Consider the following 20,812-nt stretch of genomic DNA (forward strand, 5'->3'; position numbering starts at 1 on the left):
TCGCCGACTGCGGCGTTAAACATCAAACAAAATACATATAGCACACCGAACATGTCCTGTAGAAGTTGAACTCGTCGAATTGTCCCTATTTAAGTCGAATTCGTATCGCAGCGAAGTATTCGAGAAGTTGGAGAATGCATCGGAATCGGCCTCACAAACTGGGGTCAAGACTAGAGAATTGATCTCATAAACCGGAGTCTGGGCTAGAGAATCGGCCCATTAACCGGGATGAATTTTACAGAGTTCGCTCAAACCAAAACTCAGTGTTAGAGAATCCGTTTTATATGCCAGAGTTAGGATTACAGAATCCACCTCAAAACCGGACGGGGCCTCCGTGGTTCAGTTGGTTAGCGCGCTAGCACAGCGTAATGACCCAGGAGTCTCTCACCAATGCTGTCGCTGTGAGTTCAAGTCCAGCTCATGTTGGCTTTCTCTCCGGCCGTAAGTGGGAAGGTCTGTCACCAACCTGCGGATGGTCGTGGATTTCCCCCGGGCTAAGCCCGGTTTCCTCCCACCATAATGCTGGCCTCCGTCGAATAAGTGAAATATTCTTGAGTACGGCGTAAATCAAATAAAAATAAATAAATCAAAACCGGATTCAGTGTTAGGGTGTCCGCCTTATAAACCAGAGACAAGATATCCAAAGCGTAGGCAAGGTTAGCGTGCCCGCCTCATAAATCTTCTCTGAATGGGGATATTAATGTTCTAAATTTGAAAGCTACAGACTCCTGTAACATGTAATAATATAGTCATATCAAACTGATTACTATGGCTCCGTTACTTTCAAGATCTGTCCTTGTCAGGTACCATGGTCGTCATGTTGACCTTAGTGTCCATCTCGTTGCTGTTCCTCTGCCCAGCCCTAGCAGAGATTAAAGAAGTCGTATCCAGTCCGGAGTACACCTTCTGCATTAAAAACGTTGAGAGGGCCAGAGGAAACTTTACGGCTGGCATCAAAGGCAGCGAAGAACTGGCCGATTGGTATTGCATCCACAAGGTGTTGTGGCGAACGGCCCACGACGTAGGGGTTATGGCGCGCCTTACGGACTCCCAGAGGCAGTGGATCACCAGTCTCTTCAGTCAGATCGAAGATGACTTCAAGCAGAGAGAGTCCTCTCCCAACACCCCTGTGAGGGAGAGGAAGGAATTCCGCACACTGACGACAGAACAAAGACGAAACTTTGCAGAGGCGGTGAAGTCCCTCAAATCAGACACGGTATGGATAGCATAAGATGCTGTTACTATGCTAAAGACTTAACTCTGGCACGGCTTTGTCTTAATCATCATACTAATGGTCCATTTTGCAAAGTTTCTTCCCATGCCCCATTCCCTACGATAATTACCCATTTTCCAAAGTCTTCTCCCCGCTGAACGTATGTAAATATATTACTTCCCATACTGATTGTCTGTTTTGCGAAATAAGCTTTCACTGTTTAACCACCTTACCCTTTGTCCATTTGACAATGTTTTCCTTCGGTATCCTAAGCCTCAATGTGGTTGTCCATGTTTCAGAGTGTTCTCGCGGCATTATAACCGCATATGCCTACTGACTCTATGTTCTGCAGAGTAGTTTTCCAGGGCTTTAACCTTAAATATATATATATATATATATTGCAGAGTGTTCTTCCCAACAAGTACGACGTATTTGTGCTGATGTATAACGGGGTCATTTCTGCGCCTGCGCATTTCGGCCCTGGATTCTTTGGCTATCACCGGCTTTTTACTCTGCTGTGAGCTGACGGTCCTAATTCTCTGTCACATATAATATGTATAATGCTCTAATATGTATGTCTATCAAATACTAGTACACTATTGTCTACTTCGAATCTTTCTAGGCAAAGAAACCGACGAATGGGTCCTTATATTAGGTACCCGTCTACATTTGAGGTACTTAAACATTAATGGCCAAATGAAGTAACAAGAAATTGATAAATTTCATAAAATGTCCTAGTGTAAAGTAAAACAACTATCACAAAACCACTGCTTACCAGAAGTATCTCTTACCACTAGATTAAAATGCACTGCTTTAAGAAAAGGAGTATATTCCTTCTTCACTAGGTTTGAGACTGCCCTCCGTGAGGTAATGCCCGGGATGACCTTGCCCTACTGGGACAGTACATTGGAAGGCAGGCTGATCGACCCACGGGAATCCTCATTCTGGAGCGAGGAGCTGATTGGAAGCGGTGAAGGTCCTGTGCTGACTGGCCCCTTCCAGGGTTGGCAGACCGCCGATAGCTCTCACCTCACTCGTAACACTGGCACGGGAGGCGGCTTCTTCACGAACCTGGACATCGAGAGGATGTGTTTCAAGTCAAAGCTGGAGCAGGTGACCGAGCCTTTTTCTCCCACCAGCAGTGTATTCGAGAGGACACAGAGTCAGGTCCATCTGTTTGTTGGCGGAGAGATGCGGGACTACTGGTCAGCCCCCAACGATCCCCTTTTCTTCCTCCATTACGCCTTCATTGACTGTATCTGGGAGCAGTTCCGTGAACATCAGCGTAATGTCAACATTAACCCGGAAACAGATTACCCAGCTTTCTACGGCACGGCGGCACATGCGCCAGACTTTCCAGTGTTCCGTGATTTCCTCATCACAAATCAAGATGCCCTAAAAGACAAATATGGGAAGAGTCTTTATCGTTGTGCACCCCGACCTCGATGCGTGGATAACTTAAGTTGTGGTTCAGAATTTCTCCAGTGTAACTTCGAAACTCTCAACTGCGAGCCAACAAAACGAAATTTAGGCAACTTTTGTCCTAACCATGGTACATTTCAGCGAAAAGGTTATCAGAATTCGTACTGCGCGAATGGCGTGTGCGACACCGACCAGTTGGGTTATATCCCCATAGAGGTGGTGTACGGGCGCCCACCTGACTTCCCTGTGTACAACTCCCACCCATACGATAACGGACAGCCGAACTTTAGTGAGGACATCTACAACCCGAAATGCTACAAGGAATCTCAGATGTTCAGCTCTCGACTGAGTCGTCATCTGGACACCCCCGAGTTCACCGACTGTGGATGCAAGACCCGGGGTGTCAACCACGGCGGTGTGTACTTACAGTCCCACGGTATCAACTATCAGGGCAGTTACCGGGAGTATGCCGTCGTGGACAGACGACTGGCTGTGTCTTCTAGCGTGGGCATTGTGGCCGTGAAGAAACCCGTGGGAGGGGAGTCACTGGCGTTTATCCGAGCTTATGACGACTGCGGGAGGATCTGCCGCCCGGTCTGCCATATGCCTAACACCGAATGGTACGAGACCTGTACAGGTGTTGTGAAGGTCTCATCTACCCAGCCCCTCCAGTACGCCAACTCATACGAAGGGGCCTTCCTGGATCTGTGGGACTTCAGTCGCGGTCCCTTCATTCCGGTCATCAACATGGACATGATTCGCCTGACGTTCTACTGTGACTTTAGTGGCGCCTGGCCGTGGATGTTCTACCAACCTGCAGCCCCCATGACTGCCACGCTCGCACCCATCACTACCACTGTGCCCACCCTCATCGGCTCAGACCAAACCAGGGAGGACGTGATGCACACTGCACCCCCACCAGTTACTACGACAACGACAACCACATCCACAACGACGACTACGACGACTACAACAACACCTCGCCCAACAACCACCTTGTTACGCACCAGAGCCCGGATACCCCGAACTACCACCACTCTGGCACCCACAACCACCAGATTCGTCGATCCTGGTACGTACACAACTTCTGCTTGTACTCCTTGTAATTGTGCCATATCCTATCTCTGTGGCATGTTTCAATGCAGAAAACGCAGTGCAAAAAAGCCAGATCTTTGGGTGTATCGTTGAGGTGCGTGTTTTTGCCTGGGTTGGGTTCCATCCCAGCTTCGGCCATGAGTACACATTGAGATCATTCTCCAGGTAAAACTCTATGCGCCCCTTTGGGAAAGTTCGTCTTTTACCAATTTACTGCCTGTTATTCCCAATCCCTAGGTTCCCTTCATTAAACCAGCTTCGTATTTGAGGAAAATGTTCTTGAAACGGCGTTAAATACCAACTATCAGTTATAAATAGACTCTTTCTACATATAGGCTCTACGTTTTGGAAGTATAACTAAAACGAGAGTAGGAAATACGACTTGACGAATAGATTGACAGCCCAACAGATCCCTTTAAATACTGCCCTCCAATATCGTATATGTCCAAAAAAAAAAAAAAAGAGCTGTGATTGAAAATATTGTGACGAATTCTCCAAGTTTGAGTTCTGATTCAACTACATGTTCTGACAGCAATACAGATACATGTATTTATTCATGTATTTGGTTGGTGTTTAACCACTTGCTCAAGAATTTGCCACTTATACGACGGGGTCATATTTATGGGTGGAGAGTAAACCGCCGACCTTTTATCAGGTGCCTGACCAACCTCTTGACTTAAAGTGGAATCAGCAAGAATTGGTTTCGAGCACGCGACTTCACTGATCAAGGGTATCGAACCAGCGCTTTTTAGTCATCTGAGCCAGCGAGACCCCAGCGAGATACATCTGTAATTAGAATATCAGAATATTTGTGTTGGTAAACGCATGTATCAGTATGGGGAAGTATGGACTTTATCAAGGTGTCTTATGAGATTTTTAACTGGTGTAACGAAAAATGTCGATGTGAAATAACTTGGTAGGTGAATGTAAAAGAACTAGTTATGTCCATATTTAAACCGTGCATTAAGTGAGCATGCAGTCAACTGCCGAGTGTACTGACCTAAATCAGATTTTTGTGATGGGAAAACACCTGCGGGTAAAACTGGTTTACAATAATTATGCCCTTGAAAATGTTAACAAGTTTATTTCATTTGTCTTCTTTACACCAGATTGTTATCAGAGAAAGATATTAATGTTTTAATCTCGATGTATCAAATGTACTTTGGGTGTTCAGGCTATTACTTTTGTTATATGGACGTTTACTATCATCACAGACTGAGGGCGCGGCCTTGCTAGTAGCTTTGACTATTATTAGCCATCACATAATGTTCTGGTATTTTATAACACCACACAATGACAGAGTGGCCTTGCTTGTAGCTACGACTTTTGGCATACGTTACAACCATCACAGGATGCTCTGGTATAGAGGTTTTGTGTAACCACCACGAACGACAACACAACACAACGACAACACAGACTGCAGCTTGTGAATTTTAAACAAGTCTCATCTAACAGGATGTTCGAGTTTTCATGACACCACACAACGACAGATTTGCCGTGGGACTTTTCACACAAGCCACAAGATCACAGGAAGCCTGAGTTGGAGGTTTTCAGACATCGCGAAGTGAGATCGTCGTCTTTGATGTAAAATTTAAGTCTTTTCGAAACGGTATGGCTTCATAATACCTAATTGAGCTGTAGGAATAAGTACTACATTTTACTGATTTCCTTGGTGGTTAGATTGCCTGCAAAATCAGCATACTCATTATTCACTATCATACCAAAGACTTGCTTTAATACTTGATGCTGCCTCGCTTGTCGCTCAGCACAGAAAGGTCAGAGCAAGGAAACAGGAATGGATCAGCCCGTCTCAGTATAATGTTACAGGGTGGGTTGTCAAGTATGGTGTCTCTGGCATGGAGGAAGCACTTTTGCGCCATAGACTTGCCCTGTCACAAAAAGACACAATAAATATACACACACCTTATGACACACCATATGACTAAAAATTGTTAAGTACGACGTAGTACCCCAGGCATACATACATACATACGTACATACATACTTACATGTATGCACATATACATTGGTTCCTAGGGGTCAGACCTTAACCTTTGTCTGGTTTCATACATGTCATCTACTTTTCACTCAGACTTATTGATACATGGAACTCAGGAAATTCACTTCGTTTAACACAATTTGCATTTGTACTTTTTTTTTACAGCCTGCTTTATCCCAGACATGTGCTACAAGGGTAAGAAGGAAGTGGATTGTAAGATGTGCGTGAATAACGACCTCGTACCTTGCCCGGGAACGTGTGATCGTTTCTTACAGTGCTCCCAGGGTTACTGGACAATCATGGACTGCACAGGTGGCACCAGTTTTGATATGCGCTCGCAGAACTGCGTCTACCCTCACCATCGACCTCAGTGCGAGCTGGGGATAATGCCCAGATATGTGGGTGACAACCTGACCTAACAGAGCGGGCCTACATACACAACTATACACTATGGCATTACCTTTAATGGACAGGTTGAGAGTGTTTCGCGTTGTATAACTTTACAATAACATAAGACATTGTTCATTTACATAGTGCTGCTCGCTTTTCTTCTCTCTGAATTTTGTGGTCTGTTCATTAAAGTTTTACATCAGTACCATCATACAAAGTAGTTGATCTTGTAAACTCACATTCCCTCCCTGTCCTGAGACCGTAGTGAATTAGTTTATGGCCAGTCTATCTCCTGTGCCTGGAGTAGGCTACTCTCTATTCATTATAATAGTGCCTCAGCATTGTATTAGCTTCGACCCACAACAGCATTGCCTCGTCACTGCAGTAATCGTCGCTATAATAGTCTCTCCTCACTACAGGAGTCATTACACTAGTACCTCGTTACTACACTAGCATCTTGTCACTATGGTATCCTACACCAGGTAACTCCAATAAGGCCAGGGCCGCGTGGTTAGCTTTTTCTGCCGCCATAATACTGGCCGTCGTTGTATAAGTGAAATGCTCTTTCAGTACAGCATAAACAACAATCAAAACAATAAATAAATGTTATTTACAGAAGCGGTCTCTCGTCACTATGAAGTCACTGCAATAGTGCTTCGTTACTAGAATAATCTCTTATTACACCAGACTCCCATTATTACAGTAGTCCATCGTCACTATGTTCTCATTTTCAATCTTAAACTACCCGTGTAAACTCTTGGTGTGGTTAACCGGTATCAAGGATTATCTTCATTTTGCGAATCTATTAAACATTGCCTGTCGGTTCAAAATACATAGAATTTACAAATAGGCGTTGCATATTCTGAATAACGGGAACAAATATATATGTGCAAACTAATACAAATGGCTGAAAAAGAGTGTTTATCGTCATTTCCTGCGTCTTTCTTGCTCAAGATTTCTCTCCGCCGTTCACTACGAGTGGCTGTCATGTACAAAACCATGTGAAGGTACGGGAAGTTCCGATCCGGAGGTCTGCGGCTTCGCGTTATCCTTGAATGCATTGGACACAGGCATATACAACTGGATTCCTTATCATGCGAAATCCGGAGCTTGAGACCCAGTCCAATCAGTGAACAAGTGAATTAGGGGCTGCTGATGCACAATAACCCATACTTGCACAGAGCGGGTCAAAAGGGGAAACAGAGAAACGGTGCTCATAGCGAGTTATGCCTTATGCTATAACACTGCTGGTTAACATTTCAGTTCAATTGAATTGTTTCAGCTGCCTAAAACTTTCGTTTTACTTGAAGAGCGAGAAATTGGCTGAGTTTTGTAACTGTTACAAGAGTTACAATGTTTTAGCATAGGTACACAAGTCGTTGCGTATTGGGGTGTGTCATCCTGCCTAGAGGCCCCTATCTACAGCACTTATTACACTGTCTCTACACACACACATAAAAATTCACTGAGGCTTAAATACACTAGAGAAAATATACAAGTCACAAAAATAACGCATTTAATTTTTGCTTTTACACGTATCTATACAGGCATTTCAGAAATGAGGACTCATCTACGAAAACTGAATCTGCTAAAGTACTTGCGGAGCTCCATCCAGTATTCGTAATTACACACTAAAGTCTGCTGGTCCCAGACCAGTCCGGCAGGACAAGTGTGGATGTGCCAGACGTCCCCCAGACCACACTGACGAAACTGTTCCTTTATATCCAGGCACGGCGAGTAGTCTCCCATCTGACAGCGGATACATCCGGTCGGTTCGTAATTTATGTAACACTCCGCCGATATGAAACAGGCTGTAAGACAAATAACAAAAAAAAAAAAAACATGGTTAACACCAGGTTGAGGAATACAAGTGGAGGTTTGGGTTTATGACCATTAACCAGGTGTGCTAGAATGTATCATATCGCTAAGGTCTACTAGAGCGCAGCCCATCACAGAGGCGTGCTAGAATATTTCCTATCCTTCAAGTGTAGTATAGAGTGTAGCCTAATTCCCTGGTGTACTAGAGTGCAGCCTATCACAGAGGCGTGCTAGAATATTTCCTATCCTTCAAGTGTAGTATAGAGTGTAGCCTAATTCCCTGGTGTACTAGAGCGCAGCCCATCACAGAGGCGTGCTAGAATATTTCCTATCCTTCAAGTGTAGTATAGAGTGTAGCCTAATTCCCTGGTGTACTAGAGTGCAGCGTATCACATAGGCGTGCTAGAATATTTCCTATCCTTCAAGTGTAGTATAGAGTGTAGCCTAATTCCCTGGTGTACTAGAGCGCAGCCCATCACAGAGGCGTGCTAGAATATTTCCTATCCTTCAAGTGTAGTATAGAGTGTAGCCTAATTCCCTGGTGTACTAGAGTGCAGCCTATCACATAGGCGTGCTAGAATATTTCCTATCCTTCAAGTGCAGTATAGATTGTAGTACTGGTACTCACTGTTTGGCTCAATAAGCACCGTTGTCGTAGGGGTTGTTGTTGTAGTGGTTGTTGTTGGTGTTGTTCGGATAGTGGTTGTTGTTGTTGTCAAGGGCTTCTCACCAGGACCATCTGTACGAACAGGCTTGTCAACGTTGGGATCGGGTATATAACCCATGGCACCGAAAGGCCAGTCACCATGAAACGTGCAGTAAAATTTTAAGTCAAAATTATCTCTTGTCTTTGGAACGCTTGATTCAAAATCCCACGTAATGTACAGGGCGTTCTCTAGATCCTCTCCGTACCCCTTGGTACCTGTCTGATCGACCTGCATCACCCCAGAGCAGTTAGCATACTCCGGCGGACAAACGGCCGTACAGATCCGCCCACAGTCGTCGTATACCCGCACCAAGACGCGGGAAGCTCCACCCACGGGTGCCTTCACCGCCACGTAACCTACTACAGAGCTGACGGGAAGTCGGCGATCGACAGGCACATACTCCCGGTAAGAGCCCTGATAACTTAGACCGTATGACTGGATGTAGGCACGACCATAGTCCGAACCGCGGCATTTACAGTCCCTGTAAACAGGGTTATTGGGCCGTTGCCTCATCACCACGCGGTAAGGATAAGAGCGATTGAAGCGCAACGGTGAGTAAATGTCCTGACTGAACACCCAGGTGGGTGTGAGCAAAGGTCGGGAGTTGTAGGTACCGTAGTCTGGTGGGCGATTGTAAACGATCTCTATGGGCAGATACACCCAGTTAGCCACATTACAGTCGTTCCCGTCCAGACAGTAGTTGTTCTGGTAACCGACAGTGCCTTCACATGACTGCTCCTCCCCAAGAGGGGTTCCCACCGTCTGTGTGATACACGTGCCTGAATTCGCGTCACATCGTAGATTTGAGGACAAACAATCGCTGTTTGTAAGACAAACCGGGATCTCCTCACACTGGTATATACCCGTGAAATCCACCGTCAGAACGTCGGCGCTTCGGTAGTTGTCGATGAGACCGAGGAACGCGTTGGCGGAATGATTACCGTTACCCTCGTAGCGCCAGGGCCAGTCTGTTTGCGGATCCGTCTGATTCTGCCGGAACTTCTCCCAAACACAGTCCGTGTGCGCGTGGAGCAGGAAGTACACAGGATCGTTAGCTGCCGTCGACAGCCGGGCCATGTCACCGCCCACCCAGAGCTGAACTCCAAACGAATGCAGCTCGAGATTGTCCTCTAATTCCGCGTTGGGAAATGAGATTTCACCCAAGCGCCGGTTTGACAGAACATTTTCGATATCACTAATTTTCAGCAAACGACCGCTTTCCTGGATGTTTCGGATGAGTGGAACACCGTTACTGGTCCATCCTGCGAACGGACCCGACGTTACCAGACCGTCTCCGTTACCAAGGTAACCACTCGTCCACAATATAGACGATTTAGGGTTTTCCAGAGGCTCATCCAGGCTGGAATCCCAATATGGCAACACAACATTTTGATTGTACTCCCTCAAGGCGTTTTCAAACCTATAGCAAGTAAAACCAAAAAGTAATGAAACACGGCTACATTGAATGAATGTTCGATAATTAATTGAGTTAAACAGCATACAGATGGATCCTGGTAGTTCAGTACAATATGTCAATCCGTTAAATGACCAAGAAGCTGACATCTCAGTGGCAGCCTACTCTGTATGCACAAAGAAGGAACACAAGGAAGAAAACGGAAACCACCTTGAATGTGTTTATGAACAATGCAAGAACGTTACTGGACATTGCAAGTGATTTGCTCTCGACTTCACACATGGTTTTGAGGAGCCTTAACATTGTGGTCTAGATCGCACTCACAACACAATGGATGGGCGCGCAAAAGTCGTGATGTGTGTGATAGATACACAAAGGTCATTTCTATTTAAAGTATTTTGCTAAATAATTCACTTTAGTAGAAAAGGCTGAATTACATTTCTAGGAGTACAAGTACGCCGATATATGATAGCGAATGGTTAGGAACAGAAATTATACAAAACGTGAACATACAAGAGTAGGTAAATCCTGTGCCAGGTGAAGAAGGCGGGACCTCTGTGAGCACTTCCGGAGGTCGACCCAACATGAAGGCTCGCCAAGGCATTATATTTTCCCTGTAAAGACACACAAAATTATTCAGGCTAACAAGATCTGCACAAACGAAGTATTAGTTTTTGTGACGCCGACATTATTTTGATAAATCTGTATGACCCAGCAATAGGTCATCTGATAACACATAACCACTCCAAGAAATGTACGTAAGAGAATAGCTGTAAAACGTACCGCGTCATTTTTCAGTTGGTTGACAGCGTTATGGAATGCTGTTCTTTCCGTGGCACTCAGCATCCTGTACTCCTTCCTGATCCGGATGGGTCTTGTCCCCGCCTGGGTGATGTCTGTCCTGGTCTTCTCTAACAGCTGATTCAGCCAGTTCTGCTGGGTCGTGGTGAGGACAGGTTTCTGTGCCCGTGGGTACAGCAGCTTCTCGATACAGGCGTACTCCAGCACTTCCTCGTTATAAGGGACGTAATCTTGACGAGAATATTCCCTCAACATGATGTCCTCCAGACAGATAATGTAATCCCACTCAATGTAAGTCTCTTGCACGGAAGCTAGTCCCTGATGTCGGCCGGGGGGTGCTGCCACCATGAAGGCAGCCAGAGCTAACATGTGGTACAGTGCCATCTTTGTAATACTGTGACAAAGAAAGACAACTGTTGTAACAGACTCCTCTGCCTTCTTGACGTAACACTTTAAAAGCGACCTTGTATACAAGTATTCACAGACAATGGTTTCTCAAGGATCCAGGTTGTCAAAACATTTGTATACCAGTTTATTTATTTATCACATGTAAGTTGTCGATAATAAAATGTGTATCTGTGCGATTTGATTCCGACTGTTCCAATATCCTACGCGGCGATCTAATTCAACACTACGAATATACTAACTTCTGGTTAAACCGAATAAGAAACGATTATGAAGCGCCCAAAACTTTTGATTCGTTTGATTATCGAAAAAACAAAGGTAAGATCTGCTAAGTTGATTCCTTGGCATGCGTTCTGTTTAGTTGTCCACAATTTATCCATAACACATTTAAGGATAAGAACTCAAAATTACTTGTAAATCTATTTTTTATTGCTGTACATAAATGCAAGTTTTTCATTCAAGAGATGACAATAAATCCTCTGTCTGAAATTCTTGATTGTTGAGAGTAATTTTTCAGACTTACTCCGGCCAATATTGCCGGGTAACAGTCTGCTATGTAGCCGTTATGATTTCTTTGTTTATACAGCAAGGCAGATATATACTGTAACTCATTCAGAGTGCTCTGTGTGTGTGACCTGTAGGGTCATCAGCTCTTTGTCGTGTCACATTCCTGCCTTCATCCAGTCACCGTGACAGTAGGCCTATACCGGGTACATCACTGTGGGCAGGAAACATAACTTACTACTGGTCATCAACTCTTTGTCGTGTCACATTCCTACCTTCATCCAGCCACTGTGACAGTAGGCCTATACTGGGGAGGTTTATTTATTTATTTATTTATTTATTTCATTGGTGTTTTACGCCGTACTCAAGAATATTTCACTTATACGAGGGCTGCCAGCATTATGGTTGGGGAGAACCGGTCAGAGCCCGGGGGAAACCCACGACCTTCCGTAGGTTGCTGACTGACCTTCCCACTTACGGCCGGAGAGGAAGCCAGCATGAGCTGGACTTGATCTCACAGCGACCGCATTGGTGCGAGAATGCGCGCTAAACAACTGAGAAACGGAGCCCCCCTATAGGCCTATACCGGGGAGATCACTGTGGACAGGAAACATAACTTACTACTGGTCATCAGCTCTTTGCCGTGTCACATTCTTACCGTCATCCAGTCACCGTGACAGTAGGCCTATACCGGGGAGATCACTGTGGACAGGAAACATAACTTACTACTGGTCATCAGCTCTTTGTCGTGTCACATTCCTACCGTCATCCAGTCACTGTGACAGTAGGCCTATACCGGGGAGATCACTGTGGACAGGAAACATAACTTACTACTGGTCATCAGCTCTTTGTCGTGTCACATTCCTACCGTCATCCAGTCACCGTGACAGTAGGCCTATACCGGGGAGATCACTGTGGACAGGAAACATAACTTACTACTGGTCATCAGCTCTTTGTCGTGTCACATTCCTACCGTCATCCAGTCACTGTGACAGTAGGCCTATACCGGGTACATCACTGTGGGCAGGAAACATAACTTACTACTGGTCATCAGCTCTTTGGCGTGTCACATTTCTACCGTCATCCAGTCACTGTGACAGTAGGCCTATACCGGGGAGATCACTGTGGACAGGAAACATAACTTACTACTGGTCATCAGCTCTTTGCCGTGTCACATTCCTACCTTCATCCAGTTACCGTGACAGTAGGCCTATACCGGGGAGGTCACTGTGGACAGGAAACATAACTTACTACTGGTCATCAGCTCTTTGTCGTGTCACATTCCTACCTTCATCCAGTCGCTGTGAGAGTAGGCCTATACCGGGGAGATCACTGTGGAGTGGAAACATAACTTATTGTTGGACACCAGCCCTACCTCGTGTGACATTCCTACCGTCAATCAGTCACTGTGACGGTATGCCGGGCAAATCACCGAGGACAGGAAACATAACTTACTGTTAGTCATAACCTCCTTGTACTGTGACATTCCTACCGCCAATCAGTCACTGTGACCGTATACCGGCCAAATCACTGTGGGCAGGAAACATAACTTACTGTTAGTCATAACCTCCTGGTACTGTGATATTCCTACCGTCAATCAGTCACTGTGACGGTATACCGGGCAAATCACCGTGGACAGGAAACATAACTTACTGTTAGTCATAACCTCCTTGTACTGTGGTACTCCTAATCAGTCCCTGTGACGGTATACCGGGCAAATCACCGTGGACAGGAAACATAACTTACTGTTAGTCATAACGTCCTTGTTCCGTGATATTTCTACCGTCAATCAGTCACTGTGACGGTATACCGGGCAAATCACCGAGGACAGGAAACATAACTTACTGTTAGTCATAACCTCCTTGTTCCGTGATATTCCTACCGTCAATCAGTCACTGTGACGGTATACCGGGCAAATCACTGTGGACAGGAAACATAACTTACTGTTAGTCATAACCTCCTTGTACTGTGATATTCCTACCTTCAATCAGTCACTGTGACGGTATACTGGGCAAATCACCGTGGACAGGAAACATAACTTACTGTTAGTCATAACCTCCTTGTTCCGTGATATTCCTACCTTAAATTGCCCTGTTTTCAATCACAGAGAATCCGTGGTCGTCTTTTTTCTGTCTTAACACATCTGGTCAAGGGAGTGTACGTCAGTGCCTTCCAAAATCACAGTATAACTTCCCTTAAATTACAGAAATCTAGCATATGTAAGTGGTTGATCGTCCCAGGTACACACACCCCTATGTCTTATTCTTTAAAGTATTTGCCATGTGTGTGTAAATATAGCGGCTGTGACCTATCGGTTAACTCTTTTCACTCCGCACCACTCACCTCAAAAGGCTGTCACTCCGCCTGACTGGCTCTTTGTGACGAAACCTGTTGAAAGAGTTCAGGTAGAAGGGAAGGATTCCAGGTTGCTCTGACCCCTCCACTTCCCTCCTCTTCTTCCCCACCCCACCCCCGGAATAAGTAAGAAAAGAGTGAGTGAGTGAGTGCTTGGGGTTTAACTTCGTACTTAACAATTTTTCAGTCATATGACGACGAAGGAATCCTTCGAGTGTATATAATGTGCTTCCTTGTTGCAGGACGGATTTCCACCGTTCTTTTATCTAGTCCTGCTTCACTGAGGTGGCTTACCAAAGGCAAGTAAGCCGCACAGCTTGAGCCATTATACTCATACGGGTCAACGAGTCGTTGCACTATCCTTCATGCTGAACGTCAAGTGAAGAAGTTACAACTTTCTCTTTTAAGGTCTTACGTGTGACTCGACCCAGCATTGATCCTGGACCTACAGCTCCCGAAGCGGACGCTCTACGTACTGTGTTATCGGGGCTGGTCAGGAAAAAAAAGAAAAAAAGATAAAGCACCACCGAACATACTGTGGAACAAACCTTCCCGACACAGTCATATAAAAACATTCTGGATATTTCACAGGTAATTTGAACCCACTTCTGGGATATTTATAGTGTATTTGTCTTAGTACCTTGAATAATAATCCCTCAGACATTTAGTTAAGTGTTATTAAAATGTCTGTATGTAGATGTCTGTAATAGAATAAATAGAGGATATTGAACAGTAAAGGTTCAGTATCACAAAGATTTTTCCAGTAAGAGGTGAAACTGATAACATTTGGGTTATCATTTCCACCTGTCACGAGAAAAATATTTATGATATTTACCCTTCACTGTGGAATATTCTATTTAGTATTTATATTTGGACAATATCATGATTTTGTGTATTTGTGCAAGCTTAAGCAATGTTTATAGTTGTAGGCCTTCACAGACTTGTGTATATAGAGTGACGTCTCACATGATGTCTTGTATGACGTCGTGTCTTGTTGCATGACATAAGATAGTTAATGTTGAGAGAACTTGTATTATGACGTCATTCTGCGAAGCTCAGATTCGTACGTTATAAACAAAATGTTTCTTTGGGACGTCATGGCGCCGGGGTGTGTAACTCTAGCCAATGAGATATCACTTTTATCGGTGAAGGAAATCCCGACATGTCACCTTTACATAAATAATAAAACAAACGCCATAACGTACAAGGAGACAGTTCGTGGTAATATACTGCATCAGACCGCTACGGCATGTCTGCACATGACCAAAGTCTACAGTGTACGCTGTAGGCCTACACGTTTTCCTGTACTACTGTAGTCAAGGTAACGTTCTGCACGGATTCGTACTCAATGTCCCTTCTGACAAAACTCACCATGAGAAAGGATTTCACCAGGAGAAACGAATACTAGCGACATTCTAGCGTTTGCCATAACAACATAATTTGTACGACTATGATTCAATACATATCATACATACCAGTAAAAATTGCGGAACTTGAGACATTTTCTCATTTTCGTTAAAAGTTAAGGAATACCAAACAAAATAACTAAGTTCAATCTTAGTGGAAACACCATTAGAAGTCTTATTTAAATCTGCGACATTTATATTTATCTGACTCATGCTTTTTCACAGCCAAAGTGTTACAAATGTATACACGTTAATCAGACATTCACCAATATTATTTCTTGTTACAGCGAAACTTAGTGTATATGTAACTCGATGGTTTGCCTATGTTGTAAGCCTATATGTACACTATACAGCAGGTATATGTATTAATACAGTAATTTATATACATCTAAATTTCACCTTTACATAAATATCACTTTTATCGGTGAAGGATCATTACATGTAGGCCTACTTCTGTCATATAGCCAAATGCTGTGTGCATTACAGTAAACGGTGTATTCCAAAATTAAATACGATATCAGGAATGAAAAAATGTTTTCAATTCCAACAGACAAGCAACTCGTCGACATCATTTATGGTATATGTACACATATGCTTTGTTTTATTGTGGCAGTCCGTAATGCTGCTGCCACTTAAATATCATACCGAAAACACCGGGCATGACACCCACCCAGTCACATAGGGCAGCCGTAATACCATTTTGATAGTATTCGTATGATCCAACTCGGGTTTGATCCCAGGTCTCTCAACTTTGAGGCGGACGCTCTAACCATTAGGCCACCGAAGCCTTCCTCTATTTATGGATTGTGAAAACAGAAAATAGAAAAAATGCCGAAATGGAAATGTACATTTTCTATTGGCCGATAATACCCACAAAAAAGATCTGCCGTTAATCCCGTGGCCCGAGGGATGACATATTGCATTTCCGTCGATCTAATGGATTAATGCCTCCGTGATTACGGAATATTTCGTTATCAGGAACGGCTTAATTAGTTATCAGGAACAGATCAATCCGTTAGATGGAGGAAAACTCAGGGAACGAATTTAAGGGAAGATCTTTTTATGGTAACGAGGCGTGGTATGTACTTGGTATATAACTGCGAATAAGTGAAACTGTGAAAATATACCGCCCAGTTCACTTTAATATGAACAGACACACTGCCCGCTGACTGGTATTGTGCGGATTTCCTGTGTTGTGGCAGCTACAAAACACTAATCAAATAAATAAATAAATAAATCAGTCACAAATATACCTCACCCTGATTTCGTAAAAGTCAGGTAAACAGGTATATAACAAGTCTTCGGACAGAAGTAGGCGAGGTCAAAAGTAAGTTGAACATGTGCTATTTGTAAAGTACGTTAAGTAAGAAGTGAAAGTTCTGTTATACGTGCACACATAAAATCACTTTGGTACTTCTCCATTATGTCCACTAGGGTCGATGTCAAGAAAGACAGAGCCTGTCGCTGTAGTGTGTGCATAAGTTTGATGTTTTGAAGCCCCATGTTAAATAACGCAAAAAAAGAAAAAAAAAAATTCGGGATTGAGCGAACCATTGTTCTAATGTGTTCTTGAAAATTAAAAATTCTTGGAGCTTTGAACGCGTGTTATTTTCTTATAAAATATTCCAAAATGTCGTTAAAACATGAACGAAATAAATTAAATGAATATTGCATGGACGACTGTAGATTCATGAAAGGCTGGTAAAATGATCACAACAGGCAAAATCTAGAGAATGATATAACTCCGGAAGGTGTGATTCAAGTAATATGACACAAGTGTAGTTCACAATGCATGGTTCAAGAAAGGTATCTTGATTGCAGGTAGGTCGTTACTACAATTAGATGCTGATAGTAAAAGACCACATCAGATAATAAGTTGAAAGTGAGGTATGCTAAAATGCTGGTAACACAATGTTGTTTAAGTGATGTATCTGAAAAAAAAGGTGTTGTTCATTTAGTGTGAGGAGTATATGCCAGAAAATGTTCTTCTGCTGATGTGACTCGAGTATAGGTAAAAAAAAAGTTCACGTGTCGAACCTCTCGTGTACGTGGGAAATGTAGTTTAAGAGATGTACATGTATGTTCGAATGATATAACTAAAATGTACGTCAGAAAATATGGGCCTAATTAATTTGAAGAGCTTTAATTTTTGCATGTTAAAAAATTCAGCTTAACAGGAAGAATAATGACATGAATGGCGTGATATCTATATCTCAAGTAAACGTGGCAGCTCTCGAAAAACTGAACAAACATTTACATACATATTTAAATCAGCGGGGGCCTCCGTGACCGACTGAGTTGTCACGTCAGCGCAGCGCATTAACCCAAGAGCCTCTCATCAATGCACTCACTGTGAGTTCTAGTCCAACTTATGCTGGCTTCCTCTCCGGCCGTACATGGGAAGGTCCGCCAGCAGCCTGCGGATGGCCGTGAGTTTCCCCCGCGCTTTGCTCGGCTTCTCCCACCATAATGCTGGCCGCCGTCGTATAAGTGAAATATTCTTGAGTACGGCGTAAAACACCTATCGAATAAATAAATAAATTTAATTCAGTATAATTCTATATTAATTCAGCATATGTATATGCGCATCTGTGGATCTATAAAACATCCTTCGCAACATATAACTGTATGATACAAGAATCCCTTGTGAATACTGTGTGGAGAGCTATATATTCATCGAACGTGTCTGTGTCATCGGAGTTTAATTCGTGATGAGTGCCCTCCATACCGGTTTTCAAACTTTTATTCGACGTAGGGTGTACCTATTTTTGCCTCTACTTTTATTGTGCTCAACAGCCAAAGTATACAAAAGCATAAGAGCACCAAATGTACCTGTCAGTTAACCCCTTAAGAACCGTGCACGAACTGGCAATATATTCCGGATACGTTATCACCGCGTCATAACCCCATTGTTGTGCATGAAGGCCCATTCACTATTCTGTTCTGTACTCACTATTCATGGAGAGAATAACAGACTCTTTCAGGACAGGTAATTTAGCCTATCGACATTTTTAAGAATGTGTATTTTTGCTCTGTTTTATTTGTGAACAACCGGGTTAACTGCTGCATGCCTTTCCAGGAGCCTTTGAGATGTTGTGATATTAACTTTAGACTTATCCAGTACTTTGCAATCTACATGTTTGCGTAAAGCAAAAGACCCCTATAGAATTTTGTCCATATATTTGTAAGCCTACTGTTTACAGATACTATACATTAGCTGCTGTTTGTGGAAAGCGAAACCTTCATTTGACCAAGAGTAGAAATTACTCTTATTTTAAAAAAGAATGTTTTTTTATCGACCTTATCTACATGATCTGAGTTTATTTTTGCTTCTGCTTTTATTGTACTGAACATCCACATCCGCACCCGAAGCAACAAGCGCTGTACTCGAATGCGAGACTTTACTGATCAATAGTCTAGGATGTACATATATATGTAGTTGCAGCGAGCAAGTACTTTATTCATCTAAGCCAGCGTAGTTCTTAAATAGTTTCAATTCTTTTGGCTTTGAAGGAATTAGTATATAGGTCTATAAGAGCTGTGTTACAATTTTAAATGTTAACCTATGTTACCTAGAAGCCACTGGTAGGCAAATGTTAGGTGAAACCCATTAAAACCTTTATGGAAACCTGATTTTATCACACAAACACACATAACCAAGGTAATACATCGAGATTTATCAGTAATTACTGCCTCTGTACGAGATCTTGATATCTCGTTTAAAGTTTTATTCAGAGCTGTATATACCACCTACATCTCCTTGGCGCCCGAAACACATTATTGCATGTACCGGTATATCGAACCTTTCTTTATGGAAAAAAAACAAAAAAAAAAAACAAAAAAAAAAACGGAAAAGTTCTTGAGATGTTCACATTTCAAAATAAACATCAATATCTTTTCACAGAGTAAAAGGTCATATGTCGTGTGACATCATTTGGATCAGCTGACTTCCCGTAGCCATTTTATTTTCTATTCACTAACCCGGTAAATGTGACTTTTACATTCGCTGTTTAAATGTTCCCCTTACAGAGATTTACTGGTACCGGTACATTTCGTTAGCAACAAATAACGCGACAATGTCGCAAAAGCTAGAAAAAAGTTGTTGGGAAACACTCGCGCACAGAAATACCGTACCATGCACTGATCAAATCACATTATTGAACAGGGAAAACTGGAATTAGGACCTATATACACGTATATGCTCAGCTGAAATGTTTATTTATTTATTTATTTTATTTCATTGGTGTTTTACGCCTTACTCAAGAATATTTCACTTATACGACGGCGGCCAGCATTATGGTGGGAGAGCCCGGGGGAAACCCACGACCATCCGCAGGTTGCTGACAGATCTACCCACGTATGGCCGGAGAGGACGCCAGCATGAGCTGGACTTGAACTCACAGCGACCGCATTGGTGAGAGACTCCTGGGTCATTACGCTGCGCTAACGCGCTAACTGACTGAGCCACGGAGGCCCCCTCAGCTGAAATGGAGATAATAGTAGCGATAGCAGTAGTAGTAATAATGTAGCGCATCCCCCCCCCCCCCACCCCCCACCCCCTATGAAGGCTTATATACCTTTCGAAATGTTATTTTCATAGGACGTATATTATATTTGCTAGTTACCAGTGGATTTTATATACCTTTACATGTGTTACAGGTATATAGGGGTGAAGAGTCTGGGTCCTGTATGTTTTATACGAGGCCTAATTTCATATTTAACCTACGTTAAGACATAAAGTGCTCTAATAGATCATAAAATTCGAAACTAGGTGATCCATCATCATTTTAAAATTAATTAAAATTCCTACATGAATTCCGAAACAGAGAAATAAGCCCTGTCAGTATGCATAGGGTCCTCTTTCTAAGAATCTTTCTCGATTCGTAACTTTTTTAGCGCCATCATATATCAACATGCCAGTTTTATCATGTCAAAATATATATACACTAGAAACCCACGATTATTAAAATATTCATGTGATAACTCTTGTATAGGCCTACAAACCTAAAGCAGCTAATGTACAAAAATTTACAAATAGCGTAAAATAATCAAATTTTGATACCACTCTCTTTTACCCCAGAGAGACAAAGGGCAATCGTTTTACATTTAACTTTCAATTATTCACCTTTTAACAACTCAACTTTAACTATATGGTACATGTATGTGTTCATTCATGCATACAGTCTGTAGCACTCTCTTGTAAGGGAGGTAATAATGTGAATTCCTGTTCTCATTCGGTGTCTTTGCGGAGAGTGCGCTGTCAAATCGATGCGCCGGGAAATA

The 20,812-nt window shown here is 43.1% G+C and overlaps 2 protein-coding genes across 3 annotated transcripts; one reads left to right on the plus strand and one right to left on the minus strand.

The window, feature by feature from the left end:
* The first annotated feature begins 808 nt into the window (after positions 1-808).
* On the plus strand, positions 809-3,823 carry LOC135473326 (uncharacterized). Its single transcript, XM_064753543.1, has 3 exons — positions 809-1,216; positions 1,618-1,730; positions 2,059-3,823. Exons 1-3 carry the CDS (start codon positions 809-811, stop codon positions 3,821-3,823), a joined length of 2,286 nt encoding a protein of 761 aa, XP_064609613.1.
* Positions 3,824-5,549: 1,726 nt separating this feature from the next.
* On the minus strand, positions 5,550-14,040 carry LOC135471794 (uncharacterized). 2 transcript variants are annotated; one of them, XM_064751148.1, is made up of 6 exons: positions 13,849-14,040; positions 13,614-13,688; positions 10,842-11,253; positions 10,572-10,672; positions 8,566-10,064; positions 5,550-7,930 (listed from the first exon to the last, which is right to left on the minus strand). In XM_064751148.1, exons 3-6 carry the CDS (start codon positions 11,241-11,243, stop codon positions 7,686-7,688), a joined length of 2,247 nt encoding a protein of 748 aa, XP_064607218.1. In that variant the 5' UTR covers positions 11,244-11,253; positions 13,614-13,688; positions 13,849-14,040; the 3' UTR covers positions 5,550-7,685. The 2 variants fall into 2 exon arrangements, with proteins under 2 accessions (XP_064607218.1, XP_064607209.1); XM_064751139.1 differs by lacking the exon at positions 13,614-13,688.
* Between the last annotated feature and the right edge of the window lie 6,772 nt (positions 14,041-20,812).

Source organism: Liolophura sinensis, chromosome 1 (genome assembly GCF_032854445.1).
Source record: "Liolophura sinensis isolate JHLJ2023 chromosome 1, CUHK_Ljap_v2, whole genome shotgun sequence".
NCBI lineage: Eukaryota > Metazoa > Mollusca > Polyplacophora > Chitonida > Chitonidae > Liolophura > Liolophura sinensis.